The sequence below is a fragment of the Hemiscyllium ocellatum genome, chromosome 9 (genome assembly GCF_020745735.1).
Source record: "Hemiscyllium ocellatum isolate sHemOce1 chromosome 9, sHemOce1.pat.X.cur, whole genome shotgun sequence".
In the NCBI taxonomy this organism is placed as follows: Eukaryota; Metazoa; Chordata; class Chondrichthyes; order Orectolobiformes; family Hemiscylliidae; genus Hemiscyllium; species Hemiscyllium ocellatum.
The window spans coordinates 73,648,279-73,664,086 of NC_083409.1; the positions used below are offsets into that span (position 1 = coordinate 73,648,279).

General features: G+C 38.2%; 1 protein-coding gene across 5 annotated transcripts in view; it reads right to left on the reverse strand.

The window, feature by feature from the left end:
* The window catches only part of tut4 (terminal uridylyl transferase 4), a 103,990-nt gene that overhangs the window by 35,349 nt on the left and 52,833 nt on the right, over positions 1 to 15,808 (reverse strand). For all 5 annotated transcript variants that reach the window (XM_060830468.1, XM_060830466.1, XM_060830464.1 and 2 more), the window contains 3 exons: positions 10,963 to 11,780; positions 7,592 to 7,742; positions 6,259 to 6,339 (listed from right to left, as the gene is read on the reverse strand). In XM_060830468.1, coding sequence (XP_060686451.1) covers positions 6,259 to 6,339; positions 7,592 to 7,742; positions 10,963 to 11,780 — 1,050 coding nt within the window. The remainder of the gene's footprint in view (positions 1 to 6,258; positions 6,340 to 7,591; positions 7,743 to 10,962; positions 11,781 to 15,808) is intronic.

Consider the following 15,808-nt stretch of genomic DNA (forward strand, 5'->3'; position numbering starts at 1 on the left):
CCAATTCCCGTGGAACACCTCTGGTCACCTGCCTCCTGTCTGAAAAGCAATCCTCGACCACCACCCTCTGTTGCCTACCGTAAAGTCAATTTTGTATCCAAATGGTAAGCTCACCCTGAATCTCATGTGATCTAACTTTATTAATTAGTCTACGATGCAGACCTTGACAAAGGCTCTAGTAAAGTCCAAGTAAGCAACGTCTACTGTTGTACCCTCACCAATCTTTTTGATTACTTCATTGAAAAATTCAATCAAGTTTGTGAGACATTACTTTTCTTACAAAAAACCATGCTGACTATCCCTAATCAATCCTTGCCTCGACAAATACAGGTCAATCCTACATTTCAGAATCACCTCCAATTTACCCACTACTTACGTCAGACCTACAGGTCAATACTTCCCAGGCTACTCCTTACAGCCTTCCTTAAATAAAGGCACACCATTCACATTCCTCCAGCCCTCTGGTACTTCACTTGTACTTATATATGATACAAACAGGGAAAACAGCCCCAGCCTGTTCAGCCTCTCCCTATAGCTCAAATCTTCCAACCCTGGTAACATCTTTGTAAATCTTTTCTGAACCCTTTCAAATTTCATAACATCTTTCCGATAGGAAGGAGACAGAATTGCACGCAATGGTTGGGATATCTGGCTGGCATGGACAGGTTGGACTGATTTGTTTCCATGCTGTATAGCTCTATGACTGTATGAGTTTATAAGTATTGCTGCTGGGGGCCCTGCAATTTCTTCCCTCAATTTCCACAATGTCCTGGGGCACACTTGATCAGGTCCTGGTGATTTATCTTCCTTTATTTTTCCTAAGACCTCCAGCACCTCCTCTTTTGTAAGGTGAACTGTTTTCAAATCACTAATATTTATTTACTTGAGTTCTCTAGCCTCCATTTCATTTTTAACAGTAAAAACTACATGAATTTTTTCATTTAATATTTCTCTCATCTCCTGAAGTTCAACACAAAGATGACCTCGTTGATTTTATCCTGTTGATATTTTTAATTTTTCTAAATCCCTGACTTTTATATATTTTAATAAATCTACTCAGGCATATCATTACACACTTTTGGAGCAGGTGGGACTTCAGACAAGTACTTCTGGCCCAGTGCTAGGAAGGAATATTTCCATTCTGCCACAAGGTAATGCAAGCCTAATTCTTGCAACCTGCCAATTTAGTCTTTATGTCACAGTGTCTATTTGGTGAACATATTCTGCACTTTCCCTAACACCAAAATATTCTTCTTGATGTGTGGTGCCCAGAACTGATTGCAGTACTTCCTTTCATATAATTATGGCATCACTTCCAGTAAATTATATCTTTGGGAGATCTTATTACTAGATCTTGACAAGGAAAGCAAGAGAATATGGATGTATAGTTTGCTTTACTGTGCAACAGTTCTCTTTGCTGGTTCAGCAGACAATCTTTGAACATTGTAGAAAGTCTATTCAGTGCATTTCAACTGAATTAGGAGCTACTGTAATGAATGAATGAGTTTTGACAATGCACTGAACACCAGTATTGATGAGGGAAATCTCTGCACACATCAGTAAATTCAAATGGCATGTATAGTGAATTGAAATTAAGTGAAGATATGGGACCTTCTTTACCTATGGATATTAACAATAAGAGCATTAGGGTTCACCAGTGAAGCACAAGGAGGTGTATAGAGAGGTCAGATTAGGAAAATACTTACAAGAAAAATTTAAAATCTTCCAAATGTTCCCAATCACCGGTAAAACTAAATTTTCAAATATGTTTCTCTAATAACCATGATACTTGGTCTCCTTAAATCACAACTATGAATAACCACTACATTATGGGAGGCAGTCACATAATGTTACAAAATGATCAGAAGGTGTTACAATGACTTCATATTTAATAAATTTTGAGGACTTGAGTTTAAAGGATCATGGAGATTGGTTGATTTAAACAGGTCAAAGAAAAAACAGTGGCAATTCATGAAAAATGTATGTTTCCACATACTTGCAGAGCATATTTATTTGAACTCATTTCACAGAAACAGCTGTTATTTATTTCTGTATTGTCACTTGTACCTAGGTACACTGAAAAGCGGATACCATCACCATATTCTGGCACCATCTTGGATTACAGAATAAATTACTGAATAAATTGTCATGTTGGTAAAATATTGAATCAACTAATATTAAATTGAAATTACTAAAACTGAAACAGCTTCAACAGTTCATACTTACCTCTCTGTAGACCATGGCAGATCTGATAATCCTTCATTCCACCTGCCTACCATATCTCCATAATCCTTGATTCCCTTAATGATTAAAAGCCTGTCTGTCTCAGTCTTGATAATGACACAGCCTCTTCACTCACATAGTAAATAATTCCACAAAGTCACTACACTCAGAGAGAAGAAGTTCCTTCTCACCTTTCTCTTAAATAGCTGACCTCTTATTCTGAGACAAGAAAATTCCTGCATTTTGAGAATCAACCTGATATACCTTCTCTGAACTGCCTCCAATACCAGTATATCTTTCGTTTAAAAGTCCACATTATTTCAGGTGTCCTCTGATCAATACCTTGTATAGCTGTTCCCTATTTTTATAACCCATTCCTTTTGAAATAAAGGACAACATTTGATTTGCCTCCCCTATTACTCGCTAAACTTGGATGCTGGTATTTCATGATTATAAGACCATAAGATATAGGAGTGGAAGTAAGGCCATTCGGCCCATTGAGTCCACTCCGCCATTCAATCATGGCTGATGGGCATTTCAACTCCACTTACCAGCATTCTCTCCGTAGCTCTTAATTCCTTGTGACATCAAGAATTCATCAATCTCTGTCTCAAAGACATTTAGCATCCCGGCCTCCACTGCACTCTGCGGCAATGAATTCCACAGACCCACCACTCACTGACTGAAGAAATGTCTCCGCATTTCTGTTCTGAATTGACCCCCTCTAATTCTAAGGCTGTGTCCACGGGTCCTAGTCTCCTCACCTAACGGAAGCAATTTCCTAGCGTCCACCTTTTCCAAGCCATGTATTATCTTGTACATTTCTATTAAATCTCCCCTAAATCTTCTAAACTCCAATGAATACAACCACAGGATCCTCAGCCGTTCCTCGTATGTTAGACCTACTATTCCAGGGATCATCCGTGTGAACCTCCGCTGGACATGCTCCAGTACCAGTATGTCCTTCCTGAGGTGTGGGGACCAAAACTTGACACAGTACTCCAAATGGGGCCTAACCAGAGCTTTATAAAGTCTCAGTAGCACAATGGTGCTTTTATATTTCAACCCTCTTGAGATAAATGACAACATTGCATTCATCTTCTTAATCATGGACTCAACCTGCATGTTTCCCTTTAGAGAATCCTCGACCAGCACTCCCAGATCCCTTGTACTTTGGCTTTACGAATTTTCTCACCGTTTAGAAAGTAGTCTACGCTTTTATTCCTTTTCCCAAAAAGAATATTCCAACCTTGCATTTGCTCACGTTGAATTCCATCAGCCATTTCCTGGACCACTCTCCCAAACTGTCTAGATCCTTCTGCAGCCTCCCCACTTCCTCAGTACTAACTTCGTATCATTGGCAAACTTCGCTAGAATGCTCCCAGTCCCTTCATCCAGATCATTAATATATAATGTGAACAGCTGCGGCCCCAACACTGAACCCTGCGGGACACCGCTTGTCACCGGCTGCCATTCCGAAAAAGAACCTTTTATCCCAACTCTCTGCCTTCTGTCAGACAGCCAATCCTCAATCCATACCAGTAGTTCACCTCGAACACCATGGGCCCTCACCTTGCTCAGCAGCCTCCCGTGTGGCACCTTATCAAAGGCCTTTTGGAAGTCTAGATAGACCACATCCACTGGGTTTCCCTGGTCTAACCTACTTGTCACCTCTTCAAAGAATTCCAACAGATTTGTCAGACACGACCTCCCCTTACTAAATCCATGTTGACTTGTTCTAATCAGACTCTGCTCTTACAAGAATTTAGAAACCTCATCCTTAATGATGGATTCTAGAATTTTACCAACAACAGAGATTAGGCTAATTGGCCTATAATTTTCCATCTTTTGTCTTGATCCTTTCTTGAACAAGGGGGTTACAACAGCGATCTTCCAATCATCCGGGACTTTCCCTGACTCCAGTGACCTTTGAAAGATCTCAACCAAAGCCTCCGCTATTTCCTCAGCCACCTCTCTCAGAACTCTAGGATGTATCCCATTGGGGCCAGGAGATTTATCTATTTTAAGACCTTTTAGCTTTTCTAGCACTTTCTTTTTTGTAATGGCAACCATACTCAACTCAGCCCCCTGACTCCCTTTAATTGTTGGGATATTACTCATGTCTTCCACTGTGAAGACTGACGCAAAGTACTTGTTAAGTTCTCCTGCTATTTCCTTATCTCCCATCACTAGGCTTCCAGCATCAGTTTGAAGTGGCCCAATGTCTACTTTTGCCTGTCGTTTGTTTCTTATGTATTGAAAGAAACTTTTACTATCATTTCTAATATTACTGGCTAGCCTACCATCATATTTGATCCTCTCCTTCCTTATTTCTTTCTTTGTTATCCTGAATTTGTTTTTGTAGCCTTCCCAATCTTCTGATTTCCCAGTGCTCGTGGCCGCTTTACAGGATCTCTCTTTTTCTTTAATACATTTCCTGACTTCCTTTGTCAGCCATGGCTGTCTAATCCCTCCCCGGATAATCTTTCTTTTCTTGGGGATGAACCTCTTTACAGTGGTCCTCAATTATACCCACAAACTCCTGCCATTTTTGCTCTACTAGCTTCCCCGCTAGGCTCTGCTTTCAGTCTATTTTTGTCAGTTCCTCTCTCATGCCCTCATAATTACCTTTATTTGACTGTAACACCATTACATCCGATTTTGCCTTCTCTCTTTCAAACTGCAGACTGAACTCTACCATATTATGATTGCTGCTTCCTCAGGGTTCCCTTACTTTAAGATCTTTTATAAAGTCTGGTTCATTACATAGCGCTAGGTCCAGAATAGCCCGCTCCCTTGTGGGCTCCATGACAAGCTGTTCCAAAAAGCCATCCTGTAAGCATTCTATGAATTCCCTTTCTTTGGATCCACTGGCAAGAATTCATATACAAGAACTTCCAAATAACTGGATGCTGCAGCATTCTACAATCTTTCCACATTTAAATAATATTCAGACCATCTATTCTTCCTACCAAAGAGTAAACCTCGCATTTTCCTACATTATATTCCATCTGCCACATTTTTACCTGCTCACTTAATCTGAATGTAGACTTATCCTGAGAATGCTCTCTTTATCCCAATTCCCTTTCTTCTATTAGTTACCCAATTCCCTATTCATGCTAATACACTATTCCCAACATTGTGGGTTCTTATCTTATTAAGTCGTCTTATGTGCAGAATCCTATTTCACTTTGTTTTTGGAAATTCAAATACATCCCTTTATCTATCTACCTGTTACCTTCCAAAGAATTCTAACAAACTTGTCAGATGTGATTTACATCAGCTCTTTACATAATTCCAATGACAGATGACAAGCTAACAGGGCTGTAGTTACTTGCTTTTGTCTCACTCCCTTTTTCAATAAGGGTGTTGACTTGGCATTTTCCAAACTTCTGGAACTTTTCCAGAATCTAAGGATTCTTGGAAGGTTACTAGCAATGCATCCACGATCTCACCTCACTAGCTACTTCTCTTAAAATCTTAGGACGCAAGCCATCAGGTACTGGGACTTATCAGCCTTCAGCCCCATTACTTTCCATGTATTTTTTTGAGTTAATTAGTAATTTTCCGTACAACAATAACTGTGGACTATCATATTCCCATCCTTTTATTTCATTCTACTTCAACTAGTTACTTAAGCTAATATTAAATGTTGGCATCACCTGTCTCAATCCTTATGCATTCCATAGCTCAATAAGTCTTGTGTAAAAATGTTTCTCCTGCTATCTATCCTAAATATGTTACACATAATTTTTTACCTTGTACAGAATGTCACAAGTTAAAGGTGAAAATAATTATTTGGTCCATCTAGCATTTCCATATCATGGTATACCACTGCTTACTCCAAAGCTTTCACCTCTACCTCCACAAATAAAAATTCACCATAATATAGTTAGAGATGCCCTTGCAGTAAATTTTATTATAAAACTAGCTGATTATACATACTTCTAAGACTGTGGCTGAGAGCGGGTGGTCAAGGTTGTGCATTAAAAAAAAGGATGAAATGTGATGCTTATAAAAGCTTATAGAAATTACCATCAAATTCTTTACGGATAAATCTTTCCAAACTTGCTAAGGTTTGTTCTCTATTTTGTTCCTCAAGAGGTGAGAGTTCATCTAAAAAAAAGTTAATATTTGTTAATCATCAGATGTTATGTGACTAAAATGTCAATTATAGAGATATCATTATACACAGCAAACTGATTTAGACATTTGATTACAGATACATGGTAGATATAGTAAATCATTCTTTCTTATTTATTAATCTTTCAAATACAAAAACAAAAAGAGATGCACAGTTCATGATTTGAAACCTGCCTTCAACAGCTGATGTAATATATAGCTGATAGTTTTTTGGAGGCCAAATGTCAACTTATGATGCTAACCCATTTCTGCTTGTAGTCAATTTTGCATCTGTACCAGTTCTCTTTAATTTCAGAAGTCAAATAATTTCCATTGATTGTAACCGTCAGGCAACAAAGTATGGGGCGTGAGAGTCCAGCTTCTAATCAGCGAACACATCACCAAATCTCTACTAACTGAAACAGACGACATATCTATCAAAAGCATTCCCTGGATATAAGTTTTTTTCTAGACTGTTACCATTACAACAGATACAAGTTGTAATACTCTCTCCCCTTCCACAAATTGCACATTTCATTTGTTCATTATCCCATGCTTATCCTCATATTATTTTTCATTCTGGGTTTCAGCCCTACTTCTATTCCCTAGGCTACTGTGCTGTGGAAATATAAAACCTCAACAATTCATTCAACACATTTTAAAAAGTTCTTTTCCAAATTCATTACTGCTGAAACAAAACTATCATAGATACTTTTTACCGTGTTTCACCAGTGTTGTGCTCAGGCTAGAAAATGGAAGGAAGGTGGCAAATATTGGGGGTGGAAGGAAAGACAGTAATTTCATAGAAAACATCTCTAAATCTGCTTGGAAGACAATGGACGTGTTTTGTTATGTGGAATGGAAGACTGTGTATACCTATATATTATCAGGCAACTTATTGTGAACCAAGCTGTGGTAAAACAAATTGTTTAATAAAAGTATTGAGATCATCCCATATGATAACCTTAACATCAATTTTAGCTTGAATTCTGATTTTGGTCAATGAAACTTTCCAGTTCCTGCTTGTCTTTGGAGAATACTGCACCAATAATGATACATTATATTGGGTGTGGTTCATCAACATGAAATTAACAGGATTTAAGATTGTTATAGTGAAACAACTCAAATAATGCACGAATGTTGGTTCAATATTTCTCTACTTAAGACTGTAAACCATTTTCTTTAAGCCTATGACTTTAGTCAACCAATACTTAAATGATTAATTATACAATGACACTGAACTTACCATAACATTTCGTGCAGACTAGATCAAGAATTTGCTTAAATTTATTTATCATAGGTGGCAAAGGTTTCAAATCAATCTTCTTGAAATCTTCTGGGCAATCATTCTTTGAATGTCCATCCCGTTTGCAGATGCTGCATACAATTGTTGGGGGCTGAAGGTGACAGGAAACATTTACTAACTTCATATAACCTGACAAATAATTGTTACCCTTTTAAGATTACCATACTACTTATACAAAAAATTAAAATGAGGCATCAATCTTATCTGTCACCAAGTAATGGCACTTTTGAATGCATAACTGCCAATACTAGCTTTGTTGCTGTACCCAGATGTCTCCCAAGTATGGAGACAAAATTGGGAGTTATTTCCAGCCTTCTCCCTGTCAAAACAATATACGGGTAGACAATCCTTTATCCCAAATTCTGAAATATGAAAAACTCAGAAATCTGAAGTTTTTGTAGTGAAGTTTTTTTTCCCATAACAAGGTTGTTTGGCACGCAAACAGTTAATCCAACTTCATATCCACATGACCCACATCACTCAGATGTGATGTAGTGGTGTGACTCTGCACTTGCAGGTATCAATGCTGTCTCAGCGCTCATAGAATTTACAGTTTGAGCCTGCTGTTCGGTAATTTAAAAAAAAGTTTACTATGAAAATGTCATTTAATCCTTTATCCGAAAATACCAAAATCTGAAAGACAGATGGTCCCAAGGGTTTCAGATAAAAGACTGTCTACCTGTAGAGTGCATCCATTTCAATGCAGACCAACTTCTGTCCAGAGTACTTTAAATGTAAAACTTAGTATCTATTTAGTTTGTTGCTTGCTAAATTATGCATTAATGATTGGTCTTTCACATTAACTTTGTAAAGTATATTTATTGCGTGAAATCTGCATTAATTTGTTGTGGAGCCCAATGTCCTCAATATACCATTACCTTTGTAATATAACTTTACACTTTAAACTAATACATCTATATAAAGTTCCTGCCTTTATTTTAAATCTATAATATGCAATATAAATGACAACGAATGGAAAATGCACAAGCCATAAATGATTGAGTCAAATAACTAGAACGAAGTTATTTGCACAACTGTAAGCAACTTGGGAAAAATAAGTAATGAATTTAAATCACTAGCCTGAACAATATATTCAAACTCAATTATCTTTTTCTCACATTTAAGAAATCAAGGAACTGTTGTGATATGGATATTTTCTGATTTCCTTTAATGGCCAACTTATTTCCTCAACCAACCAACAAGAAATTCACCCTAAATAATTATTTTAAATGCAACTAAACAAACAGAATAATTCACAAAACTAGCTCAATTTTACCTATAATACTTCCTATTTCTTGTTGGAAGTCCATTACAATTGTCTTCCCTGGGGAGTTGAGCTGTCATTACTACAACTTGCATTTTTCCAATGGGTGCCCCTTCCACGTAGCTCTTAATAAGCATCTCACTAGTTCCAACACAATGAATGATGATTTCAATCCAAAATATTGAAAGTGTACAAAATACCAATATTTAGGCGACTTAACTGCTGACAATCCAACTTTCTTTGTTAAATGACTCTTTTTTCTCTTTTTCTTCAGAGATTTGAAGTGATGAATTTTGCCAGCTATTTAATAATGGTCTATTATTAACCACAAGAGACTCTATATTCTTCTTTTCTATTGTAAAGTAAGCAATGTCTTCTCCTCACTTTAAGAGTTCTTTGACCTCAATATCTGCTATGTCATCATGATTCTGAAGTTCCCTCTGATGCTCACAAATGCAAACAATGTTCACTTCCTTGTTCCAAAAAATCAATGTGGTTGACATTCACTCAATCTAACACTAATTTCCAATCAAACACAATGATTGGTTGCCATATAAATTAAAATTAATTAAATCTGCTATATGTTTAGACAAGATATTAATTAAGAGTACTGGATATAAATGATAATTTTGAAGTGCAAGAATCAAAGATCACTGAAATTAAAAATGATTAATTTCAATGTTGTTGAATTACTTAAAGTGTACATTACATTTAAATAGATAACTATCTTAGTGATCCTGTTGCATTTAAATAGTACTTCTTGCACTTGAGCTAAATGGCAAAGCACCTGGAAAAGGAAATTAGAGTACATATGCAGAGATCATGATCTACTTTCTACTCAGTTGTTTTAAATCCAACATGGAAATTTAAACAAGAATTTATGTTGTTATCCTGTCATGCATTTCAAAAAGATTAAGGTGAACATGAATGCAAGTACAGTAAATCTTTTTCCATAAAGCAATCTACTGTCTAGATATTCCACATTTCTAAACAATTTTAAGTCCTGAATTAGTTTCAGCGTATGTGCTTAAAACTCTAGAACTATAAAACTTTAAAAAATTTTCAATTCTCTAAGCCTCTTGACCAATGTTGTTACTTGTGTGGCCTTTCTGTAGGCCCATCTTCAATACTTTCACTTCATTATTAAAAGTAATTGCCAAAGATGGGGAGGATGAGAAGACTGAGTTCAAAACATCACATCAGGTTTTGCAAATGTTGTGCAAATGGAAATTCAAATTAACGGTGAACAATTGCAAATTCAATTGACAATTCATTTATTGTGATGTTTTTAAAGAAAAAGTACCTTTCCTCAATAACTTTACTGGCCTGCATTTTGTGAACAGTAATACAGTTGCCGTTGACCCCAAAGAAAGGTGTCCAGTGATTTCGGTGTTTTTGATTTCCCCTTCCTGACAATAGATTAAACCTGATAGCAATTCAATGGGATCTCTAAGCATGTAGTAACAGTGATATCAGTAAGCAGCCAATTACATTGAAGTATTTCACAGACAGCAAACCAGGAATATCAAAGCTCTCAATCTTTTTACTCAATTAAAAATTTTGGATAACGAATGGGATGACAATTTGAGACACAAGTTAAAACAAAGATAAACTATTATAAAGACCATCATATCTTATTGTTTTTATCATCATGAAGATATTTAGCACTCAACTGATATAAAAGTAGATTTTCAGGGCCAGTGAGCTATTAGACATCAAGTTAAGTAAGGTCTTATTCAACTTGGTCGCTAAATCACTGACAGCAACTGCAGCATTTTGTATTATTCTGCAAATGTGTGCCTCTCAAAGTCACTGTCAGCTTCAGTGCATTAACAATGTCATTGAAGACAATTTCACCATCATAACCAATATAAAATCCTGTTGGACATTCCTAAATAAGCTTATTGTAGGTCTTATCCTAGAACATTTCTTGAATTTACAGAAGTCATACAATACAACTTCTAGACAAAATAATAATTTTAGTCATTCTTTAAAGCTTGCAATATAATACATAACTCAGTTCATACAAATCTAAAGGATAACTTGCCTTTCCATTCGTTAGAATGCTTTTTTCAAAGACATAATGCAGCTCCCCTGTTGCTGATGCATTCCCGGTGTCATCAATAACAGCGCAGCTTGGAGCTTCAGTTTCTGTTGTGCAAGTTAGTGAGGTAGTTGATACACAACTGGCAGTGCAATTTGTTCCTTCTGAGCAATGTACTCCGAGTTTGCAACTATCTTTATGTCCATGCAGTTGCAAACTGGCTGGCAGCATCATATTTTCCATGGATTCATGTCCTAACTCTTCCAGGCCTACTTGCTTTGAACAACTCTCTGAAGAACCTGAAAGTGCCAGTGTTCTAGTGGATTGTATGACTGAATCACAACTGAGTAATCTTTCACTGGAATCTCTGGTACAGTTGCCAGCCTCTGGTTTCCCAAGATTGCATTTTTTAAAATTCACTGCAATTCCGCTATTGGAAGATGGAACACCCTTCAATTCCAAATGCTCAGCATCTATATTAACATTTGAAGTACAATCAACAGTTGCGTTAGTATATTCTGATGTTCCACTGTCACTGGTTCCATTTGTTATTTCTTCTTCAAGCGAAGATTCTTTAATATCTCTCCCTATTTCAGTTCCCTTCTGTGGCAGGCAACAATTCCCTGAACGTTCTTCTGATTTTAAAGGCTTTTTATTGTTGACTTTCCCTTTTTTCCTAGCATCTGGTTTTAACTTAATCCCATCTTTCATTTGAGGGGATGCAAAATATTTGTATGCAGTCCTAAATCGTTCCAGAATATACTCAAACACCATCTGGCTGTTCAAACTGCGAGCAATATTTCTCTTTAGTGCAAAAGGGTCTATAAAAAAAGTGAACACAACAATTATATTATGCAACATTTTTTCTTATACATCAAATGCACTTGAAAAAGATCATTGAAAACGTATAATGGCATCTATTACGAACTCTCAGAAATCTCAATTTAGTATTGCAAGGCTGTCAAAATGACCTAGTCTGAAGACCTTGGAGGGGGTCCAGAGGAGGTTTACAAGAATGATCCCAGAGATGAAGGTATTGTCCCATAAGAAAAGGTTGAGGACGCTGGGTCTGTAATCAAAGCAGTTTAGAAGAATGAGAGGAATCTGATTGAAACTTATTGAGAGGCCTGGACACAGTGAATGTGGAGAAGATGTTTCCAATAGCAGGAGAGACCCAAGGGGACAGCCTCAGAATAAAGGAGCAACCCTTCTGTACTGAGATGAGGAGGAATTTCTTCAGCCAGAAGGGGGTACATTTTTAACTTTATTCATTCATGGGATGAGGGTGTTGCTGTCTAGGCCAGCATTTATTGGCTAGAAACCACACTGCTGAGAGTCTGGAGTCACATGTAGTTCAGAACAGATGAGGGTGGCAGTTTCCTTTCCAAAAGGACATTAATGAATCAGATGGATTTTCCGACAATCACCAATGGATTCATGCTCATCACTGGAATTTTAATTCCACTTTTTTAAAAATCAAATTCCACCATCTGCCACTGGGGGATTTGAATGCAGGTCCTCAGAACATTACCTGGGTCTCTGGATTAACAGTCCAGTGATCATACCACTAGGCCACCCCCTCTACAATGGACTCATTGCCACAGAATTCTGCACAGGCCAAGTCATTGAGTGTATTTAAGACAGAGATAAATAGGATGTTCAAAAGTAGCTTTACCAATGTCTTATACACCTGCAAGATGCCATCCCAATGCTTGTAATCAATTTTCTGACCAATTAAGGCAAGCATGCCCAAACAGCTTCTTCACTGTCCTGTCCACCTGTGACTTTCTTTTGCTGCAGCTTAGGAGGCTGACGGGTGACCTTATAGAGGTTTATAAAATTATGGGGCATAAAAAAGGTCTTTTACACAGGGTGGGGGAGTCGAAAACTAGATAGGTTTAAGGTGAGAGGGAAAAGCTTTAAAAGGGACATGAGTGGCAACATTTTTTACACAGTGCGTAAATGGAATGAACTGCCAGAGGAAGTGGTAGAGGTGGGTACCATTACAATATTTAAAAGTCATTTAGACAGGTACATGAATAGGAAAGATTTAGAGGGATATGGTCCAAACACAGGCAATGGGACTAATTTAGTTTGGGAAACCTGGTCGGCATGGACAACTTGAACCGAAAGGCCTGTTTCAGTGCTGTGTGACTCTATGACTTGATGACAGGGACCAGCTGTTTCTTAGCCAGATGCTCATTTAAGAGCTCATGCAATTTGCACTCTTGAGTAGTGGAATATTTTTCAACTTGTTCAGTTACCAAATGGCTCTCTAAAGAAATCCAACATCAGAAATCATATTAAAATAAGTTAATTTCCTCATTTCCTATTGCTGGCATCCACCTTCTCATTAATGCACAAATACTCTCATTTTCAATGTCTTGTTTGTCATTATTACTGACATTTGAATAACAATATTGCAGTTTTTAAGGTATTGCTGATTTTGATTAAATGTAAAAAGTAGCTTTTCCTGTTAATAACACTGCCAGCCCTTCATCTACGATGCTGGATAGGTACCAGGATAAGTATGAAGCAGATTTCATTCAAAGGAACTCTGGGGGGAAGGTGATTTATGTAAGGTTTGCTGCAACACATAACAGATGAGCAGAAAGAAGAAAAGGTCCAAAGCAAAAAGTCTACTTGCAGTGAGATCAATGGCAGAGAGGCATCACCAACCGCAACATGATATGCATACAGGGAAAGTAGCTGATTGGTGACTTGCAAATGTCCATAAGTTATCAGATTCTTGCAGGCTGCGAGAATGAACTGGGAACTATAGTGAGGATAAGCAAATTGATCATGGCCTCATGGTACGGCAAAGCATTCAAGTTGGAGGTACCAAATAGTTCTAGTAGTAGTGGTATACAATATCAAATCCTGTGCTTCCATCATTGCTCAGTGGCCCTTTCGCTTTCATTCCTTTTTTCTTTTTCTAAATGGTTGATATAACTGAGTGGCTTGCCAGGTCATTTCAGAAGGCAATTATGCAGCAACCATATTTCTGACAGTCTGGAGTCATTTGCAGGCCAGACCAGGCAAGAATGGCATTTTCTTAGAGGATAGTGGGCGGCACGGTGGCACAGTGGTTAGCACTGCTGCCTCACAGCGCCTGTAGACCCGGGTTCAATTCCCGACTCAGGCGACTGACTGTGTGGAGTTTGCACGTTCTCCCCGTGTCTGCGTGGGTTTCCTCCGGGTGCTCCAGTTTCCTCACACAGTCACAAAGATGTGCGGGTCAGGTGAATTGGCCATGCTAAATTGCCCGTAGTGTTAGGTAAGGAGTAAATGTAGGGGTATGGGTGGGTTGCGCTTCGGCAGGTCGGTGTGGACTTGTTGGGCCGAAGGGCCTGTTTCCACACTGTAAGTCTAATCTAATCTAATCTAGATATTCGTGAACCCAACGACATTGGAAGGGAAAAGATTGAGATTCTGAAGGGAGATTACAGAGAGTCAGGTAGAAATTTAAAAAGGAGGTCCTCAAGGGTAGTAATATCTGGATTACTCCCAGTACTATGAGCTAGTGAGGGCAGGAATAGGAGGATAGAGCAGATGAATGCATGGCTGAGGAGCTGGTGTATGGGAGAAGGATTCACATTTTTGGATCATTGGAATCTCTTTTGGGGTAGAAGTGACCTGTACAAGAAGGACGGATTGCACCTAAATTGGAAGGGGACTAATATACTGGCAGGGAAATGTGCTCAAATTGCTTGGGAGGATTTAAAATAGTAAAGTGAGGGGTGGGAGCCAGGGAGATTGTGAGGAAAGAGATCGATCTGAGATAGGTACAGCCGAGAACAGAAGTGAGTCAAACAGGCAGGGACAAGGTAGGACTAATAAATTAAACTGCATTTATTTCAATGCAAGGAGCCTAACAGGGAAGGCAGATGAACTCAGGGCACGGTTAGCAACATGGGACTGGGATATCATAGCAATTACAGAAACATGGTTCAGGGATGGGCAGGACTGGCAGCTTAATGTTCCAGGATACAAATGCTACAGGAAGGATAGAAAGGGAGGCAAGAGAGGAGGGGGAGTGGCATTTTTGATAAGGGATAGCATTACAGCTGTGCTGAGGGAGGATATTCCTGGAAATACATCCAGGGAAGTTATTTGGGTGGAACTGAGAAATAAGAAAGGGATGATCACCTTATTGGGATTATATTATACAGCCCCCAATAGTCAGAGGGAAATTGAGAAACAAACTTATAAGGAGAGTTCAGCTATCTGTAAGAATAATAGGGAAGTTATGGTAGGGGATTTTAACTTTCCAAACATCGACTGCCATTTTGTTAAAGGTTTAGATAGAGAGGAATTTCTTAAGTGTGTACAAGACAATTTTCTGATTCATTATGTGGATGTACCGACTAGAGAAGGTGCAAAACTTGACCTAATCTAGGGGAATAAGGCAAGGCAGGTGACTGAGGTGTCAGTGGGGGAGCACTTTGGGGCCAGTGACCATAATTCTATTCATTTTAAAATAGTGATAGAAAAGGATAGATCAGATCTAAACGTTGAAATTCTAAATTGGAGAAAGGCCAAATTTGATGGTATTTGGCAAGAACCTTTGAAAGCTGATTGGAGGCAGATGTTCACAGGTAAAAGGACGGCTGGAAAATGGGAAGCCTTCAGAAATGAGATAACAAGAATCCAGAGAAAGTATATTCCTGTCAGGGTGAAAGAGAAGGCTGGTAGGTATAGGGAATGCTGGATGACTAAAGAAATTGAGGGTTTGGTTAAGAAAAAGAAGGAAGGATATATCAGGTATAGACAGGAGAGATCGAGTGAATCCTTAGAAGAGTATAAAGGAAGTAGGAGTATACTTAAGAGGGAAATCAGGAGGGCAAAA